Source organism: Bubalus bubalis, chromosome 3, assembly GCF_019923935.1.
Source record: "Bubalus bubalis isolate 160015118507 breed Murrah chromosome 3, NDDB_SH_1, whole genome shotgun sequence".
Classification (NCBI taxonomy): domain Eukaryota; kingdom Metazoa; phylum Chordata; class Mammalia; order Artiodactyla; family Bovidae; genus Bubalus; species Bubalus bubalis.
Window position 1 is genome coordinate 54556968 of NC_059159.1, and position 16339 is coordinate 54573306.

A 16339-nucleotide genomic window follows, 5' to 3' on the forward strand; every position below is an offset into this window, starting at 1 on the left:
GCCAAGGCGCGCTAATTGCCCAAGGAGGGAGCTGGTGCCCTTTTCAGACAGAGCGGTTCTCAAGGTTAAAAAGTTCTTCCTGGTATTGAGCGGTGGGCCTCCTTGTGGCTTCAACCACACATATCTCGATTCTGGGCTCCGAGTCACCCAGGCCAAGTCTCCCCGTATGCTGTGTTGGAGTTCAGTGGCCTTTCTTCTGGATAAACAATGCAGCTCCCTCCTGCCTCACCTAAGAAAAGAGTCTGCTCAGACCCCTGCCCTACCCACAGCCCAGGTAGATGAAGGTGGTCTCCTAGATGGACATACCCACTGATGCCCCAGACAGACCTGGAGTTTCTGTGCTCAGCTGTGTCCTACTCTGTAATTCTGTGGACTGTAGCCGGCCAGGCTCCTCTGTCCATGGAATTTTCCAGGCAAGAGTACTGGAGCGGGTTGCCATTTCCTACTCCAGGGGATCTTCTTGACCCAGGGGTCAAACCCTCGTCTCTTGCATCTCCTGCATTGGCAGAGGGGTTCTTGACCTCTGTGCCACTTGGGAAGTTGAACCTGGACCTCAGCAAACCAAGAGGAAACTAAAAGACACTTGCTCTGTGGAAGGAAAGTTGTGACAAATCTAGACAGGATATTAAAAAGCAGAGACATCACTTTGCTGACAAAGGCAAAGAAAGCTTACCAGGCCCTGCTCCATGAGGAGTTCCTCCTGGCTGAACAGTATATAGAGCGCCCAGGAAAAGAGTCAGGCTGGGCCAGGTGACTGCCCTAGCCATCTATCTTTCCATTCTGCTCATCTGTGGGTTCTGGGCTCTTGGTGTCCGCAAGGTGGTACCTGCAGATTTATCTTCTGCAAAAATGAGCCCGAGTATCTGGACTTTGGTCCAACCAGAGTCCCTCCCACTTTTTATGCTTTGCTGTCCTCGGGGCTCAGTCCCAGCTTGAGAGGAGCTCACGGGACTAGGGAGTGCTGTGCCCAGAAGAACTAGGCTGTTGATGACCATAGCGGGGTCAGCCTCCCTCTAGGCTCACGTGTTTACTTCTGGCTGTGCTGGGTCTTCACTGTTATGCAGGGTTTTCTCTAGTTTCCGTGAGCGGGAGCTACTCTCTAGTCGCGGTGCATGGGCTTCACATTGCAGAACATGAGCTCTAGGGTGCACGGGCCTCAGCAGTTGTGGCACGCTGGGCTCAGGAGTTGTGGCTCCCAGGCTCTAGAGCGCAGGCTCAGTAGAGTGGCACCCGAACTTAGTTGCTCCAAGGCACATGGGATCTTCTCAGACCAGGGATTGAATGCATGTCTCCTGCATTTGCAGGCGGATTCTTTACCACGGAGCTGCCAGGGAAGCCCCTCTCTAGTGTACTGAGGCACCTGCTGGAGGGTTGAGGTTGCAGGAAACACAGGAGAACTTGGCTTGAAGAAGACAGGCACGATGTGAAATGATGATACTGAGAGCTGCTTATCAGTGCTTACTGTATGTCGGTCACTTTTCTGGGGTGCTTTGTTCACATTATTTTATCACACAACTATGCTATGAAGTCAGTATTAATACTTCCATTTCACAGATCAGGAAAACGGGAGCACAGAGATAATCAGGTCCTTATTCAGTAAGTGGTACTACCTGAATTTGAACCCAGGCAGCTTCCCTGGTGGCCCAGCTGGTAAAGAATCTGCCCGCAACCTGGGTTCGATCCATGGTTTGGGAAGATCCCCTGGCGAAGGGAACAGCTACCCATTCCAGTATTCTGGCCTGGAGAATTCCATGGACTGTATTCTATGGGGTCGCAAGGAGTCAGACACAACTGAGTGAATTTCACTTTCACTTTCAGCGGAATTCCGAGCTGGTGCCTGAACACTAAGCGATAACACTTGGGTGGGGGAACAGGTGGTAAGACTTAGAACCCTTGCATAAATGCAGTTTGGAGAGCGCAGAAAGGTCCACCTGCTTCAAAGCCTTTCCAACAGCATGCCCGAAAGTCAGCTATTAGCATTCTTTGTCTGGTTTTAGTAACAGCAACAGTCTCTTAGCATTTCCATCAAACGGCAGATGTGCTGCTGAGGGAGAAGCATTGCACCCCTTTTGCCCAGTATCACAGCCTTACACTGATATTTGTTGACCTGGCTCGCTGGGCCAGCTGGAGGAAGGTGTGGAAGTTTCTGGAGCTGGTGGTGGGGAGTTGGGGTATTGAGGGGGCTGTGGGGTTCTACTGCCACCTGGTGGCTGTCTCTTGGAAGTGGCGGTTGCTGGCCGCTGCAAGGCCAGACCACCGCGTTCCCAGAAGGGAGACCTCAGCACCTGTTTTTTCCTCAAGCCAAACAGACAGAGGACGTTTACTCTGTTCACATGGTCTTACGTTTGGTAAAATTTACAAAGATATTTTTGTACTTTTTTTTTTCTTAAAAGGGCCACTAAGGTTATATAAGCTTCAGACCCCACAAAACCAGCATCTACCCTGCCTGTCATTTCTATAGAGTCACAATTTTTAAAAAAAATCAGTCCAGGAGGATTATTCCAGGGACTCTGCAGGAAGGACTGGTGGAGCTCAATACAAGCTCAGCACGAGCCTGCCTTGCTCTGACCTTGCCATTCAAAGTGTGGTCTGTGGATACCGTGACCAACTGTTCCAGTTTTCCAGGACTGAGTGGTTTCCTCCGATATAAAACTTTCAGTGCTAAACCAGGAAAGTCTGGGGCAAACCTGGACAAGTTTATGATTCTATCTGCAGACCAGCAGCCTTGGGGTCAGCTTGGAAGTCTGTTAGAAATGCAAAGTTTCAGGCGTCATTACAGACCTACTGAGTCAGAATCTGCATTTTCCAAGAATTCTAGGAGCTTCAGGGGCACATTAAAGATAGAGGGCTCTGCTTTCCCCAAGATAAGAAGGGCCCACGCCAGCCCCGAAATGTGTGCTTTCAAGGGTCTCATCTTCTGCTGAGAAAACCCCATAGCGTGATTCCAACTGCCCTTTAATTTTGATAACCAGAGGTCAGGACTAACTGGCTCCTATTTCCTTGGCTACCACAGGAGATATCATGAGACCTCCCAGGGCAGGTAGGCATAAAGTGCTTCTCTTTCCTTTGCCTTAACTGGATTCTTCTTGGGGATAAGGCTGCTGTTTGCTGAAGCATTGAATGGGCAGCCATGTGAAAATGCCTTGGAAATTGTTAGGTGTGCTCCGTGGTGGCTCAGATGGTAAAGAATCTGCCAGCATTGCGGGAGACCCAGGGTTGGGGAGATCCCCTGGAGGAGGGCATGGCAACCCACTCTAGTATTCTTGCCTGGAGAATCCCATGGACAGAGGAACCTGGTGGACTACAGTCCATGCAGTTGCAGAGTCAGATGCAACTTAGCAACTAACACACACACGATTGAATAAGTTGTGATTTATTGCTCTTAGGCATGGAATGGTCAGAAGTCATTATCATCATTACTCCTATTTGTTGAGCAATTACTATATACCAGGCACGGTTTTAAGCACTTTGCAGGAATTAACCCTCTGACTCCTTACAACAAGGCTATGTGGTGGGTGTTATGATATTGCCCATTTCACAGATGACAAAGCTGAGGCCCAGAGGTTTGTAAAAGGGATCTGTCAGTGAGGCACAGAGGACAGCCAGGACTGGAAGTGAGCCGGGGCGTGATGGGGTGGAGGACTGCTTACAGCTTTCTCCCCATGGGTGTGCCCAGGGAAGGCCTCCAGCGAGGAGTGCTGAGATCACTGCATCCTCATTTGCCCTATCTTGGTTTTATTTCTCGGTGCTGTTCAACAAGAAAATTCTTTTGAAGAGTCAGCTCTAGGCTCAGCACCAGGCTGGGTGTCAGGAGGCAGAGATAAGAGTCCTGGTTGCTGCTTCAATGAGGCCCAGACTCAGAGAAGCAGACACTGTTACAACACCAAGCCGGCCATATGGGAGCGATAAGCTGAGGGAGTGCAAAGGCCCCGGGGACACATCTGTCCAGTCCGGTGGAGTGTATGCTGGGCTGACATACCTTCCTGGCCGACTGTGAAAGGAAGTGGAAGCGTGGGCCTCGAATCAGGGAAGGTCTGGGCCAGGAGGTGAGAGGGGGCCCTCCTGTCGCTTCCTTGAGGACCCCCGCCTCCATGTGCTTCACCTTCCTGGGCCTTGTCCTGTGGATTGAATGTATGTTCTTGCTTGCCTCCTCTCTCAAAGCAACAGCTAACTGCTCCCTGACCCTGGACCCCCACAAAAGGTGAGCAGCAGTATTCAGGATTTCATCGACTTGCCAAAGCTGTTCTGCCATTGGAGATGCTCTTACTTTCAGACAGACAAACTCCTGGGCACTAATTACAAAGATGTGGGCAGAGTGTAAGGAAGTCACCAGGGTGGCCTGGCCCCTACAGCTGGTACAGATGGGCACAGTTGGCCGTGTCGAGGTCTAAAGGGAAGGGAGGAGACAAAGATGAAGCTGGGGAGAGCTGGGCATGAAGAGGCTGCCCTATGGACTTTATGGTCCTGGACCGTACAGGGAGGGGGCGACGGCTGGGGTGGGGGGCAACTTCTATCTCCTTCTTCTTCTCTGTCCCACGCGAATGCCACCCATTGGTGATACCAACTGGAACCCAACTGGGAACAGAGGGCAAGGGGCTGGAGGAGGCAGTCCTAGAAGCCAGCCTCTGGGCCTACAGAGCAGGGTGAGAAGGATACAGAGAGGGTGTGGCCCTGGGTGGGAAAATGGAAATAATCAGTACAAGTACTTACCGCTCAGGGGTGTGGGCTGAATGGGGTTCCTCCAAAATTCATATGCGGAGGTCCCAGTACCTCAGGATGTGACTGTGTTTGGAGATAGCCTCTTAAAAGAGGCATTTAAGTTAAAATGAAGTCATTAGTTTGGGCCGGAATCCAGTGTGATGGGGTCATAGCAGAGGACACAGACTCACACAAAGGGAAGAGCGTGTGAAGCACGGGAGATGACGGCTGTCTCCAAACCCGGGAGAGAGACCTCCGCAGAAACTCACCCTGCCAACACCTTGATCTCTGACTTCCAGCCTCCAGAACTGTGAGACAAAAGATTTCTGTTGTTCAAACCGTTTGTCCGAGCCAGTCAAAGTGTCAATAAATTATTCAGCGTATGACATCAATTATGGATTTGCCTTTCTGTCTTCCTCTCCGGGTAGCCAGTTTCTCTACGACTCAGCACTGGGTCAGGTAGGTGCTGAAATGTTTCTGGGACAAATGGATTATTTAAGAAGAGAAAAAAACATTAAGGTGATCTATGAAATAGCATCAAAAGGCCGAAGTCTCAGGTGGCAATCAGTGGATTACAGGACACGACAGCAAGAGTGATGCCGTAACAGCCACTAGACTTGTTTGTGACTCGCCAGCCCCCGCTGTGTGCCAGGCACTGTGATTCATGCTTCACATGAATGATCACTTTTAATCTGGCAACAGGCCACTTAGATAGCTGACAGATGTCAGCTGGGGAAACAGAGTCTTGAAAAGTTACCTAAGTCCCCAAGATGCCAGGATTAGTGGGCACATCTATGGTGTGATACAGTGGGACAAAATGGGGCTGAGTGGTATCATGGAAGGAATATGGTCTTTTGGCTGGAGGAGGGCATGGCGACCCACTCCACTACTCTTGACTGGAGAATCCCGTGGGCAGAGGAGCCGGGCGGGTTACGGTCCATGGGGGCGCAAAGAGTCGGACACAACTGAAGTGACTGAGCACACTTGCAAGCATGGCCTTTTGGAGAGTTTACAAGCTCTATTCTCTTATCTGTGCGACTGTCAGGACATGACCTATGGCCTCAGGGAGTTGAACAATGGGAGGAGATAGTCCAGGTCTCTGGAGTGGTGTCTGGCACGGGTCCATCAGCTTTTTGCAGCCTTGAGAGGCCTGGGTAAGGAGACAGAAAACCCTGACTATCCATTCTGCTCGCCCCTAGCTTCTTTCTTCCTGCGTGAAGAGCGAATGCTCACTGGAGTACACACTTCCCCTTGCAGCCTCAGAGGCTTCCCAATCCATCTTGCTGCCATGTCTCCATGGTTCCCTACTCTGTGTGCGTGCGTGCTAAGTCACTTCAGTCGTGTCTGACTTTGTGACGCCATGGACCGTGACCCGCCAGGCTCCTCTGTCCATGGGATTCTCCAGGCAAGAACACTGGAGTGAGTTGCCATTTTCTCCTCCAGGGGATCTTCCTGACCCAGAGATCAGCTTGAACCTGAATCTCTTATGTCTCCTGCATTGGCGAGCGGCTTTCCTAGTAGCACCACCTGGGAAGCCCACCCTTACTCTACCCATTAATATTCTGTTCTCAGTCACAGAAACATGAAATAGGATGCTGGAGGGGAAACTTGGAAGGCTCAGAAGAGGAAGGCACTTCCCTAAGAAGATCTCAAGAGAAAACTGCCCCCTTGCAATCCCTCCCCCACAGACGGTTTGGGTCTTTGGCTCCCCTCCCTAAACTTGGAATGAGCCCTTCTCATTCTTGAGCAGCAGTAACTGGGTAATGGCGGTGGCCCGCGGGGCAGGCCTGAGTGGGAGAAGGGAAGTGTGTCTGTGGTTGGGGTTGGCAGCTGGCTCTGACTTGGCCAGAATTAGAAGCTTGTTTTGAAGCCTGGAAAGACTATATTTAGCTGGGAGCGTGTTTGCGCTTCCTGGAGCAAGGTCTTACAGACCTGCCTAGGACTTCACGCTCGACCCAGCGGCCAGACCTACGCTCTCTCTTCCCTGTTCCAGAGGATCCCGAGGCAGCCGGGTCAGCCCCTGGCCTCAGATCAGCCTGTCCCCAGCCCCTGGGGCCTGTTTTGCCTGTCTTTCTCAGCCCACCAGTCTCCAGCCAGAGGCACTAGTAAGGGGCACTGTGGAGTCCCAAAAAGTGCCCAGGCGGGGCTGGATGCCTAGCTCTGACTGTTACTTATCAGACAAGTTACTTAACCCCCTGTGGCCTCACATTCTCATCTATAATGAGGATAACAACAGCCGCTTGTGGATAGGTGTGTGGATTCAGTGAGATAAACCAAAGACACAGTAACAGCTTATGAGACAATCCCCTCCTCCACCTCACCAGCCTCCCAGAAGAGGATTCTGGGACAGCTTGACTCTCTTTCTTGCTGACAAAGATAATGGACTCCTGAGAGACAGCTTGTATGTACGTGATTCAAAACATTTCCTTGGATTTGTTGTTGTTCAGTTGACTAAGTCATGTCTGACTCTTTGCGACCCCATGGACTGCAGCACGCCAGTCCTCCCTGTCCCTCACTATCTCCCGGAGTTCGCCTAAGTTCATGTTTACTGAATAGGTGATGCTATCCAACCATCTCATCCTCTGCCGCCCTCTTCTCCTTTTGCCTTCAATCTTTCCCCACATCAGAGTCTTCCCCAAGAGATTTTCCCTTAGATTCAAAAGTTCAGAAATGAATACAGGGGCTTCCCTGGTGGCTCAGTGGTAAAGAATCCACTGCCAATGCAGGAGCAACGGGTTTGATCCCTGGCCTGGGAAGATGCCACATGCGTGGGAGCAACTAAGCCTGTGTGCCACAACTGCCGAGCCTGTGCTCTGGAGCCCAGGAGCTGCAACGACTGAAGCCTGAACGCCCTAGAGCCTGTGTTCCACAACAAGAGATGCCGCAGAATGAGAAGCCCACTGAGTAGCCCCTACTCAGCTGCACCCAGAGAAAAGCCCACACACCAGTGAAGACCCAGCACAGCCGCCCCCCACCTCCCCAGAAGACCTCTGTCTTAAAAAAAAACAAACAAAAAAAAAACCCATGAATATAGACTCTTACAGGTCAAACTCTGAAGGATACATAAAGAAAAAAAATCTCCCTTCTCCTCCTGCAATCTCACTGGAGATCATCAACTTTCACAGCCCATGGGTGCCTTTCCACATAGTTTCTATCTGCATACAAACACAAACACTGGAAAACGTTCTCCTTTTAACAGGTTAAAGATGCTTCTCTGCAAGTTCCTTTTTCATTTTACAGTAGGTCATGGGCATCATCTAGGGCAATACATGTGGATCTAGCTCATTGGTTTTAATAGCTGCATAAGACTCCATAGATTATATGAAGCATAGTTTTCCAGTCATTTCCCATTCGATGGATGGGAGGGTGCATTACAAACAATGCTGCAGCGACTGCTGCTGCTGCTAAGTCGCTTCAGTCGTGTCCGACTCTGTGCGACCCCGTAGACGGCAGCCCACCAGGCTCCTCCGTCCCTGGGATTCTCCAAGCAAGAACACTGGAGTGGGTTGCCATTTCCTTCTCCAAAGCATGGAAGTGAAAACTGAAAGTGAAGTCGCTCAGTCATGTCCGACTCTTCGCGACCCCATGGACTGCAGCCTACCAGGCTCCTCCGTCCATGGGATTTTCCAGGCAAGAGTACTGGAGTGGGGTGCCATTGCCTTCTCCGGCTGCAGCGACAGCCCTTGCACAACTATCCTTGTGAAATTGTGCTTTAATTTCTACAGGATCCTTTACGCAAAGTATGATAATTGGGCTAAAAGGTTATCCTGAGAGTGTATTTCCCCCAGATTTTTGAGCTTCCTACTCGGAATTTGTTTGTTCCGTACACTTTCACTTTTCAAGCTCCAAGGAGCAGCTAGCTAGCGACGCCTCCCGGGGAGAAAACACCAGCTGTCTGCAGCCAGCAGATGCAGGTGGCGCTTCAGGGCCAAAGGGTTTAGTGGGGAGCGCTTAAGGGCAGGAGACGCAGGAAGGAGGATTGGGCTCCAGAGTGACCCTGGTCAGGTGACGTCCCTCCTCGGGGCTCGGTTTCCCTCTGCGTAGACTGTGATATCGTGGTCCCGGCGCGGGTTGGAAAAGAATTTCCAGACATGAGACAGAATGAAAAAAGAATAAAGCGTATTAGAGTGGGAGATGCTGTTAGAACAGCGGGCCAATTCAAGGGAGAACCGACCTTGAATGGGGGGGTCCTTAGTCCACTTTTATAGCCAGGGTACAAGGAGTGCGCCTGGGGTCTTGGGGGTCATTTGCTGATTGGATGAGGCTCCTATACTGGGTGGGGGAAAGAGTAGGGCAAATGCCTCCTCCCTACGGGGTAGGAGGGGAGACAGGTTATACTGTTCCATTAATAGTTACACCATGGGGGAGGGAAGGACGATAAGGGTCTGGTTTTTCCGTTCCTGCGTTCCAAGACCCTCCTTAGTTATCTGCTCTTCCGTCCTTGGATCACCACATGTGACTCCAACCAAAATGAGACGCAGACTGAGCCTAGAGCTGGTGATCTCTGATCTCTGCCTTATGAATTCCTGGCCTTGTTGGCTCCCCCAGGACCTAGGCTGCGTTTCCCTACTCCCTCCCCATCATCTTCCCTGGCTCCTTCAAGAGCAGAGGTGGCAAGAAAGGGTAAAGCGACAAATAAGCCCTCTCCTGGATCGGTCATGTATTGCTTTTGCCCGGCTTTGGCTCTCTCCCGCCCTGGCGGCTCGGCTATCGAGTGCTCCCGTCTGAGCCTGGCGAGTAGCCGAGGGTGCGGCGATTCGGCCATCCTTTGCTTCCGCCTGGCCCCGCCCTCCCGTTCGAGCCGCAACCCGGGCACTGCGATCGGTGGCTCGACCCGCGACTTTCGCCCACTTTGCCTGCCGCGGGCGCTTCCGGTTCCGGTACAGGCACAGCGCGGGATCTAAGGCCCCGAGCATGGCGGGGAGCCGGCTGGAAACCGTGGGGAGCATTTTCACGCGGTGCGTGCTCGGAGCCGGGGGTGTGCCGAGGGCGCGAGCGCGTCTCCCCCTTTTACGCCCTTTCTTGGGTGGGTCTGATCCTGGCCAGGCCTTTCTCGTGCTTTGTCCTGCTTCGGAAAAATTGTGCTTGGCTGCGTCACCCCTCGAATTTCTTAGCTCGCACGTTCAAGATCGCACCTTTCCGCTCTCCAAGTGGAAAGTGCAGTGAAAGTCTGCGACCCCTTGGGCTACACAGTCCATGGAATTCTCCAGGCCAGAATACTGGAGTGCGTTGCGTAGCCTTTCCCTTCTGCAGGGAATCTTCCTAACCCAGGGATCAAACCTGGGTCTCCCGCATTGCAGGCGGATTCTTTACCATCGGAACCACCAGGGAAGCCCAAGAATACTGGAATGAGTAGCCTATCCCTTCTCCAGGGGATGTTCCCGACCCAGGATTCGAACCGGGGTCTCCTGCATTGCAGGCGGATTCTTTACCAGCCGAGCTCCAAGTGGAGGTCTCTGGGAAAAATAAGGGAGGATGGGGCTGTTGGGCCTGGTCAGAACAGTCTTTGCATTTTCCTTGATTGGACGTGGATGAGGCGACGGGAGTGGAACGCACATGAGAAGGTGGATTAACCCTGAGCACTGTTTGGTTGGTTTGGAGTTTGGAAAGATTTTACCATCTAGCAGGTAGGGGACCCCCTGCTCTGCCCGCCTTCCGGTTGTCTTCTGGACTCCACGACCCTGCCAGTGTCTCAGGCTGCATCAGGGGCTCAGACAGGCTGTTGTCACTTACTGACCTTTGTTCTTTACTCTTCCTTCAGGACGCGAGACCTGATTCGGGCTGGAGTGTTGAAGGAGAAACCCCTTTGGTTTGACATATATAACGCCTTCCCTCCGCTGCGGGAGCCGGTCTTCCGAAGGCCTCGCTTGCGATATGGCAAAGCTAAATCTCCCACCCAGGACATCTTTTACCACGAGGATCAGATTAGAGCGTGAGTGTGGCGCCCATACGGTGGACCAGAGGCAGCACAACTTCAGAACGAAAGGTTTAGCCAGCATTCTAGCCACTTACATAGGAATTGAGTAAGGGCTTGCCCTGTGTAGGTGGTCTTGTCCATCTCGCCAGATTAGGGAATCAGTGCCCCTCCCCTAGGACAGAGAAGCAGAAGTTCGGATTAGAACCTGGTGCCCAGCAGCTGACCAGCCTTTGCAGTTATAGCTGCCTGTTTCTGGGCATCTGTTTGGTGTCTGGCACTGTGTTAAGCCCCTAACAAACATTACTTCATTTAGGTTTTACTCTAACCCTGCAAGATAGGTATCCTCCTCTCCGTTTTAGTCATGAGAACTATGAGGCTCAAGGAGGTCGACTTGACTGGGAATTCACAGGACAAATCTCTTTCCCTTAAATACTGATGTCAGTTTTTAACATCTGGAATGTTAGGATCAGAGACTGTGTCTAATTGAAATGAATACATATCCCTTATTCTTGCCCCTATTCCTGAATAAGAAAAAAACTTAGAAAGTCATCATATTCTTTATTGAGGTTCAGGTGCCCACCTTTCACTTGAGGAACACCACGCTGCCCCCCTTGCCCAACACACCTTTGAGGTAGGAGAACAAGTGTGTTCTGGCTCTGTTTGGAAATTTTCAGAGATCTTTAGGGCATTAAATATTTTTCCAGTACTTTTCTGCTCAGGTCCATTCCGTTCACTTGGTCAGGATGCTTTCAGGGTTGTTTATATGTTAAAATCATTTGTGCTTCTTCTGTGTACACAGCAGCGGAACTGGGTGGTGGTCATTGGAGAATGGAATATTTTACTGCATCCTCTTGTTACTTGTAATGCCCAAATTATAACACTGTGAACTTAAGTAGTTTTTTGAACCTTTATCTTTTTTTTGGCTTTTTTGTTTGTTTTGGTGTTTTTGATATTTTAAGGACTTACAACAACAAAATAAATGTAGTCAATGTGTGCTTGCTCAGTTGCATCTGACTCTTTGCGACCCCACGGACAGTAGCCCACCAGGCTCCTCTGTCCATGGGATTCTCCAGGCAGGAATACTGAAGTGGGTTGCCATGTCTTCCTCCAGGGGATTTTCCTGACCCAGGGATAGAACCTGAGTCTCCTGTGTCTCCTGCATTGGCAGGTGGATTCTTTACCACTGAGACATCTAGGAAGCCAAAATCTTAATGGAAAAAGCGAAATCATGAAAGTAATAGAAGAAAACATGGGATAATTGAAAAATAATCTCAATGATATTAATAAAAGCCTACCTAAGCATGACATAAAAACCCAGAAGCCAGGGCTTTCCTGATGGTCCAGTGGCTAAGACTCCTTGCTCTCGATGCAGGGGACATGTCGCAACTTAGAGTTCACATGCTGTAAATAAAGATCCCTTGTGCCATAACTGATTGCTGGCATAGCCAAATAAGTAAATATTTAAATAAACTTATTTAAGTTGAAAAAAAACACACACCAAATCTAGAAGCCATAAATGAAAGCATTAAAGTTTTCTGCACATAAAAACTACCATAAACAAAATAAAAAATCAGCTGACATACTGGGAAGAACTTTGGCAACATGTATGACAAAGGGCTAGTTTCCTGTTTACGTTGCTATAAAAAGACTAAAAGGAAAAAATGGGCAAAGAACATGGATAGGTCACAGAAAAGGGAATTCTTTTGCTTTTAAACATGAAAAGATACTGAGTCTGTTTAATAAGAAAAGCAAAACTACAGTGAAGTACAATATGTGACCGGTCAGACTGATAAAGATCAGAAAGTTGGGAAATATAATATGGTCAGGGTTTGGGGAGTAGGCAGTCTCCTATCTGCCTATTGATACCCTTGTCTGGGTATAAATGGATACAGCCCCCCCTTTGGAAAGCATTTTGGCAGTTTGGAAGGTCAGATTACAAATTAAGGTATCTTGACCCAACAGTACTATTTTTAAAAAATAATTTTTAAATTTATTTATTTTTGGCTGTGCTGGGTCTTTATTGCTCCAAAGGCTTTTCTCTGGTTGCGGAGAATGGGGGCTACACTCTGTGGTGCACGGGCTTCTCAATGCAGTGGCTTCTCTTGTTGGGAAGCATGGGCTCTAAGATGTGCAGGCTTCAGTAGATGTGGCGAATGGGCTCAGTAGTTGCGGCTCCTAAGTTCTAGAGCACAGGCTCAGTAGTTGTGCATGGACTTAGTTGCTCCATGGCACGTGGGATTTTCCCTGACTGGGGACCAAACCCGTGTCTCTTGCATTGGCAGGCGGGTTCTTTACCACTGAGCCACCAGGAAAGCCCCAATAATCCATTTTTATGAAATTATTCCATAGTACACCAAGAAATGTGGATAAAGGTAATCATTGCAACACTAAAATAGCAAAGGACTAAAAGCAATCTACATGCAGTGAATTGAAATGATCTCTGAGAAATATTAAGTAAAAAGGCAAGATGTGTTTACTGTCCTGGGGGTTAAACAATGCGGCTGAGCACAGGGAATGATAGATACGTATATGCTCATAGTGATAGAACATTCCTGGGTGGATACACAGGGAACTGGTTAGTGTTGCTTACAGGGAGGGGAACTGGGAGATTGGGGTACAGGGGTGAGGGGGAGTGCTACTTTTCTCTGGATACCTTTCTGTAACATTTCATGTATTCATATGCACACATTGCTTATTGAAGACAAAAACTGTTTGGCTCAGGGTCTGTAAGTCATGTTATACTCAATTTCTCAGGGTCTAGCAATTATTCTTTACTCCATTCTTGGCCATGATCTATAACTGGAGATTTATATTGTGTTGTTTTGTATTTTCAAGGAAATTTTATGCAGCCTATGGATCTGGTCCAAAAGCTTTTGATCTGTTCAACCCAAACTTCAAGTCTACCTGTCAACGGTAAGTCAGTCCACAAGTCTTGGGTTACCTTTCCTTGTTTTAGAGCTTAGTTGTCAGGTTGAGGAGTCTTGTTGAATTCCACTTGAGGAAAAAGATGTTCCTATGGGAAGATCTCTTAAGGGAATACTTGGTACTGTGTAACAGCAGGATTTGACAACTCTCAGTATACAGAGCAAAGATGTGACTGCTTGGAATTCTAGGTTCGTGGAGAAGTACACTGAGCTACAGAATCTTGGAGAAACAGATGAAGAGAAGTTATTTGTGGAAGCAGGGAAAGCTTTGTTGGCAGAAGGTGTCATTTTAAGACGAGTAGAAAAAGCAAGGACTGTGAGTATTTTATTATCACAGCTCTTACTAGGATTGATTGTTGGAGGTTAAAAGAAGGCTTGGTTTTCTTTCTCCACCCATGGTTCCAGATCAAATCCTGGTAGACTGAGTAAACTAGAATTTTGTGGTAAGGATTGCTGCATGCAACAAGTGAATTGTCATGAGGGCTTTTAAAATTGTGGTTCTGTAGAGAGTTTTTGTGTTTATTGTGTGTAATTGAGTTTGACCTGAGATAGTAATGCTGAATTTTTGACTCAGTGATAGAATGTGCCTAGTCATATATTAATACTTTCAGCCAGTTGAATGAAAGTGATAACGTTTGAGTGATGTACTTGTATCTGGTGTTTTAAGCAACAGGAAGGTAGTCAAGTGTCCCGGAAATCTGAATCCATGGGTATCGAATCCCAAACTGCGTTGGAGGAGAACCCGCCTCTGAAAGAAGTTCCGCAGGCCTAGCGTCTGGAGTCACCTGGGGAAGAGTCCAAAGGCCTCTCACCTCCCTGAAGAACGTGTATGCTGTGTACACTGCCATCCAAGCTGGATTCACTACTGGAATGTTGAACTGTTTTTAACAGTTGAACTTTGTAAATGTTTCCTGATCTCTGAGGCATGGTGTTTGCCTTCTTTGGGTTCCCACTTGTAGGTTGTCATAAAGCTCTGTATTATGGTTTGAAGAAGCAGTTGTGTGAACTTTTATGTTATGGTGGTATTAAATAAAGAATTCCTCGGTGCTTATAAAGTAAATTTACTTTAAAATTGTAAATAGCATGAGAAAACCTTTATAAGTATTGTTTGAATGGGATTCACTCTGAGTTGGTTTGCTTGGAGTCTTGTGTTCACATTTGATTCTCTGGTACATTTCTTTTCTCGGATCCATCCGACTTTGACTTGCATATCACATGTGGTTCCCTGGCCAGCTGTTTCTGTCTGTGAATAATCTTTGTACTCTTTGCTTGAGAGGCCAGGCTGACATGTGCTTTGCAGTAAGAGCAAGGACCTGTCACTGATGATGAAGTAAGGTCAAAACTGCAATCTCATGAATTGAGTGCTGGAGACAGCATAGACCTGCACATAGTAGGCTGCTCAGGAAGATTTCCTGAATGAATGACTGATCACATGTAGCTGAAAAATGAATTCAGACCATGTCTCTGTAGGTAACTGAGCTGCCAAGAGGGATGACACCCCCCACCCCCATCCACCTGCCTCCCTGGTGTCAAGCTGTGCTTACGAGTTTTTGCCAGCTCTCCTGCTTTATTCATTTTCTTATCTTTTACTGAATAAATACTCCTCAGCTATAATTAATGAGCTTCTTCAGAAACTTCTTCCTTTCAAACCCATGTAGCTTTTCCCCCCATTCTTTGTGCAGTGTCTTCTGTCTCCTGGTAGGTTAGGGGCAGGGCCCACATCCCACCACCCAGACGCCTTGCACGCTGTAGTCAGGTCATGGAAGGTCAAGGCATATACGAGGCAAGAGCCACTCTCAGCCATATTACTTCCCCTACCCACCCCCCAACCTTTGTCTTCGTTCTACAATTCCTCTTGTTTAGGGAATGCTTTGCATTTAGCTGGGGAAGTAAATTATGGCCTCTCAACACAGTGCCAAATACCAGGCCTTGCGAGAAGGATTTCAACAGGGGGAAGAGACTGTTGTGTTCTCAGAGGAACAGTCGGGGCTGACTTGTTACCTTTCTAAACCTTTCTAGGATTTAAAAGGCGGTTTCTTTGTCCTAATGGTGAAAATGTTTTTAAAATGTATTGGTTGCATAGTTAAAAACTATGCCCATGGTCCAAAATGCCCGTGGTGAAAAGCCAGTATCCTCCCCAGTGTATCCCCCGGCCCTCCCCTTTTTCCTTCCGTAAGGCCACCACCATCAACTGTTTCCAGAAATAATTTTGAAGGTGTACAAGGGGACATTCTGCATAGTGTTCTGTACCTTGTTTTCCACTAAAGTCTCAGATCCTTTGGATGCATAGCAAGCCTTTAGGTTGGATCTCAGTGATCAAGACAGTCAAAGGGGATGCCATTGTGAGCAGCTGGGTGGTGGTGCCAAGCCCCAGTTCACGCAGAGCCAGGTTGGGTCCCACGATTTGAGGGGAGGTCCATGAGCTGCTGGGCTAAGTTGGAAGTGTGCTCAGCACCCCCACCCACCCACCTGGAGCTGGAGAGAGAACCTAGGAGTTCCACTGCCCTGAACGGAACCCCCAAAAGGATCCTTGAACATCTGCTCCCTTCCCACTGGCAGTCCCTGGATGAGGGGGTGGGTGACCAAAATTTAGGCGTCCGAGGAAGCCAGGGTGGAAAATCTTTTAAAAGAAAAAGCAAGAAAATTCCCTGGTGATTCAGTAATTAGGACTCGGCTGTCACTGCCAAGGGCCTGGATTCAATCTCTGGTTGGGGAATCCCACAAGCCACGTGGCATGCCAATAAATGAAAAAAACAAGGTCAAAGGTGTGAGGCTTCCTTGGGGTGTTCAGAACTCTTCC

At 48.9% G+C, this 16339-nt stretch overlaps 1 protein-coding gene across 2 annotated transcripts; it reads left to right on the forward strand.

Moving 5' to 3' along the window:
* The first annotated feature begins 9491 nt into the window (after positions 1 to 9491).
* Positions 9492 to 14599, forward strand: MRPS23 (mitochondrial ribosomal protein S23). Of its 2 annotated transcripts, none has more exons than XM_006080982.4 (5): positions 9492 to 9656; positions 10460 to 10630; positions 13451 to 13528; positions 13729 to 13855; positions 14207 to 14599. In XM_006080982.4, the coding sequence occupies exons 1-5, from the start codon at positions 9613 to 9615 to the stop codon at positions 14309 to 14311; spliced, it is 525 nt and encodes a 174-aa protein (XP_006081044.4). In that variant the 5' UTR covers positions 9492 to 9612; the 3' UTR covers positions 14312 to 14599. The 2 variants fall into 2 exon arrangements, with proteins under 2 accessions (XP_006081044.4, XP_025137041.3); XM_025281256.3 differs by lacking the exon at positions 9492 to 9656 and adding an exon at positions 10240 to 10325.
* Positions 14600 to 16339: the final 1740 nt, after the last annotated feature.

Excerpts from the sequence above, each read along its gene's own strand:
- MRPS23 (XM_025281256.3), top strand. The coding sequence starts at position 10,255 with ATGAGAAGGTGGATTAACCCTGAGCACTGTTTGGTTGGTTTGGAGTTT. Across the intron at positions 10,326-10,459 it reads AAGATTTTACCATCTAGCAG|GACGCGAGACCTGATTCGGG; the intron begins GTAGGGGACCCC and ends CTCTTCCTTCAG. Across the intron at positions 13,856-14,206 it reads GAGTAGAAAAAGCAAGGACT|CAACAGGAAGGTAGTCAAGT; the intron begins GTGAGTATTTTA and ends TGGTGTTTTAAG.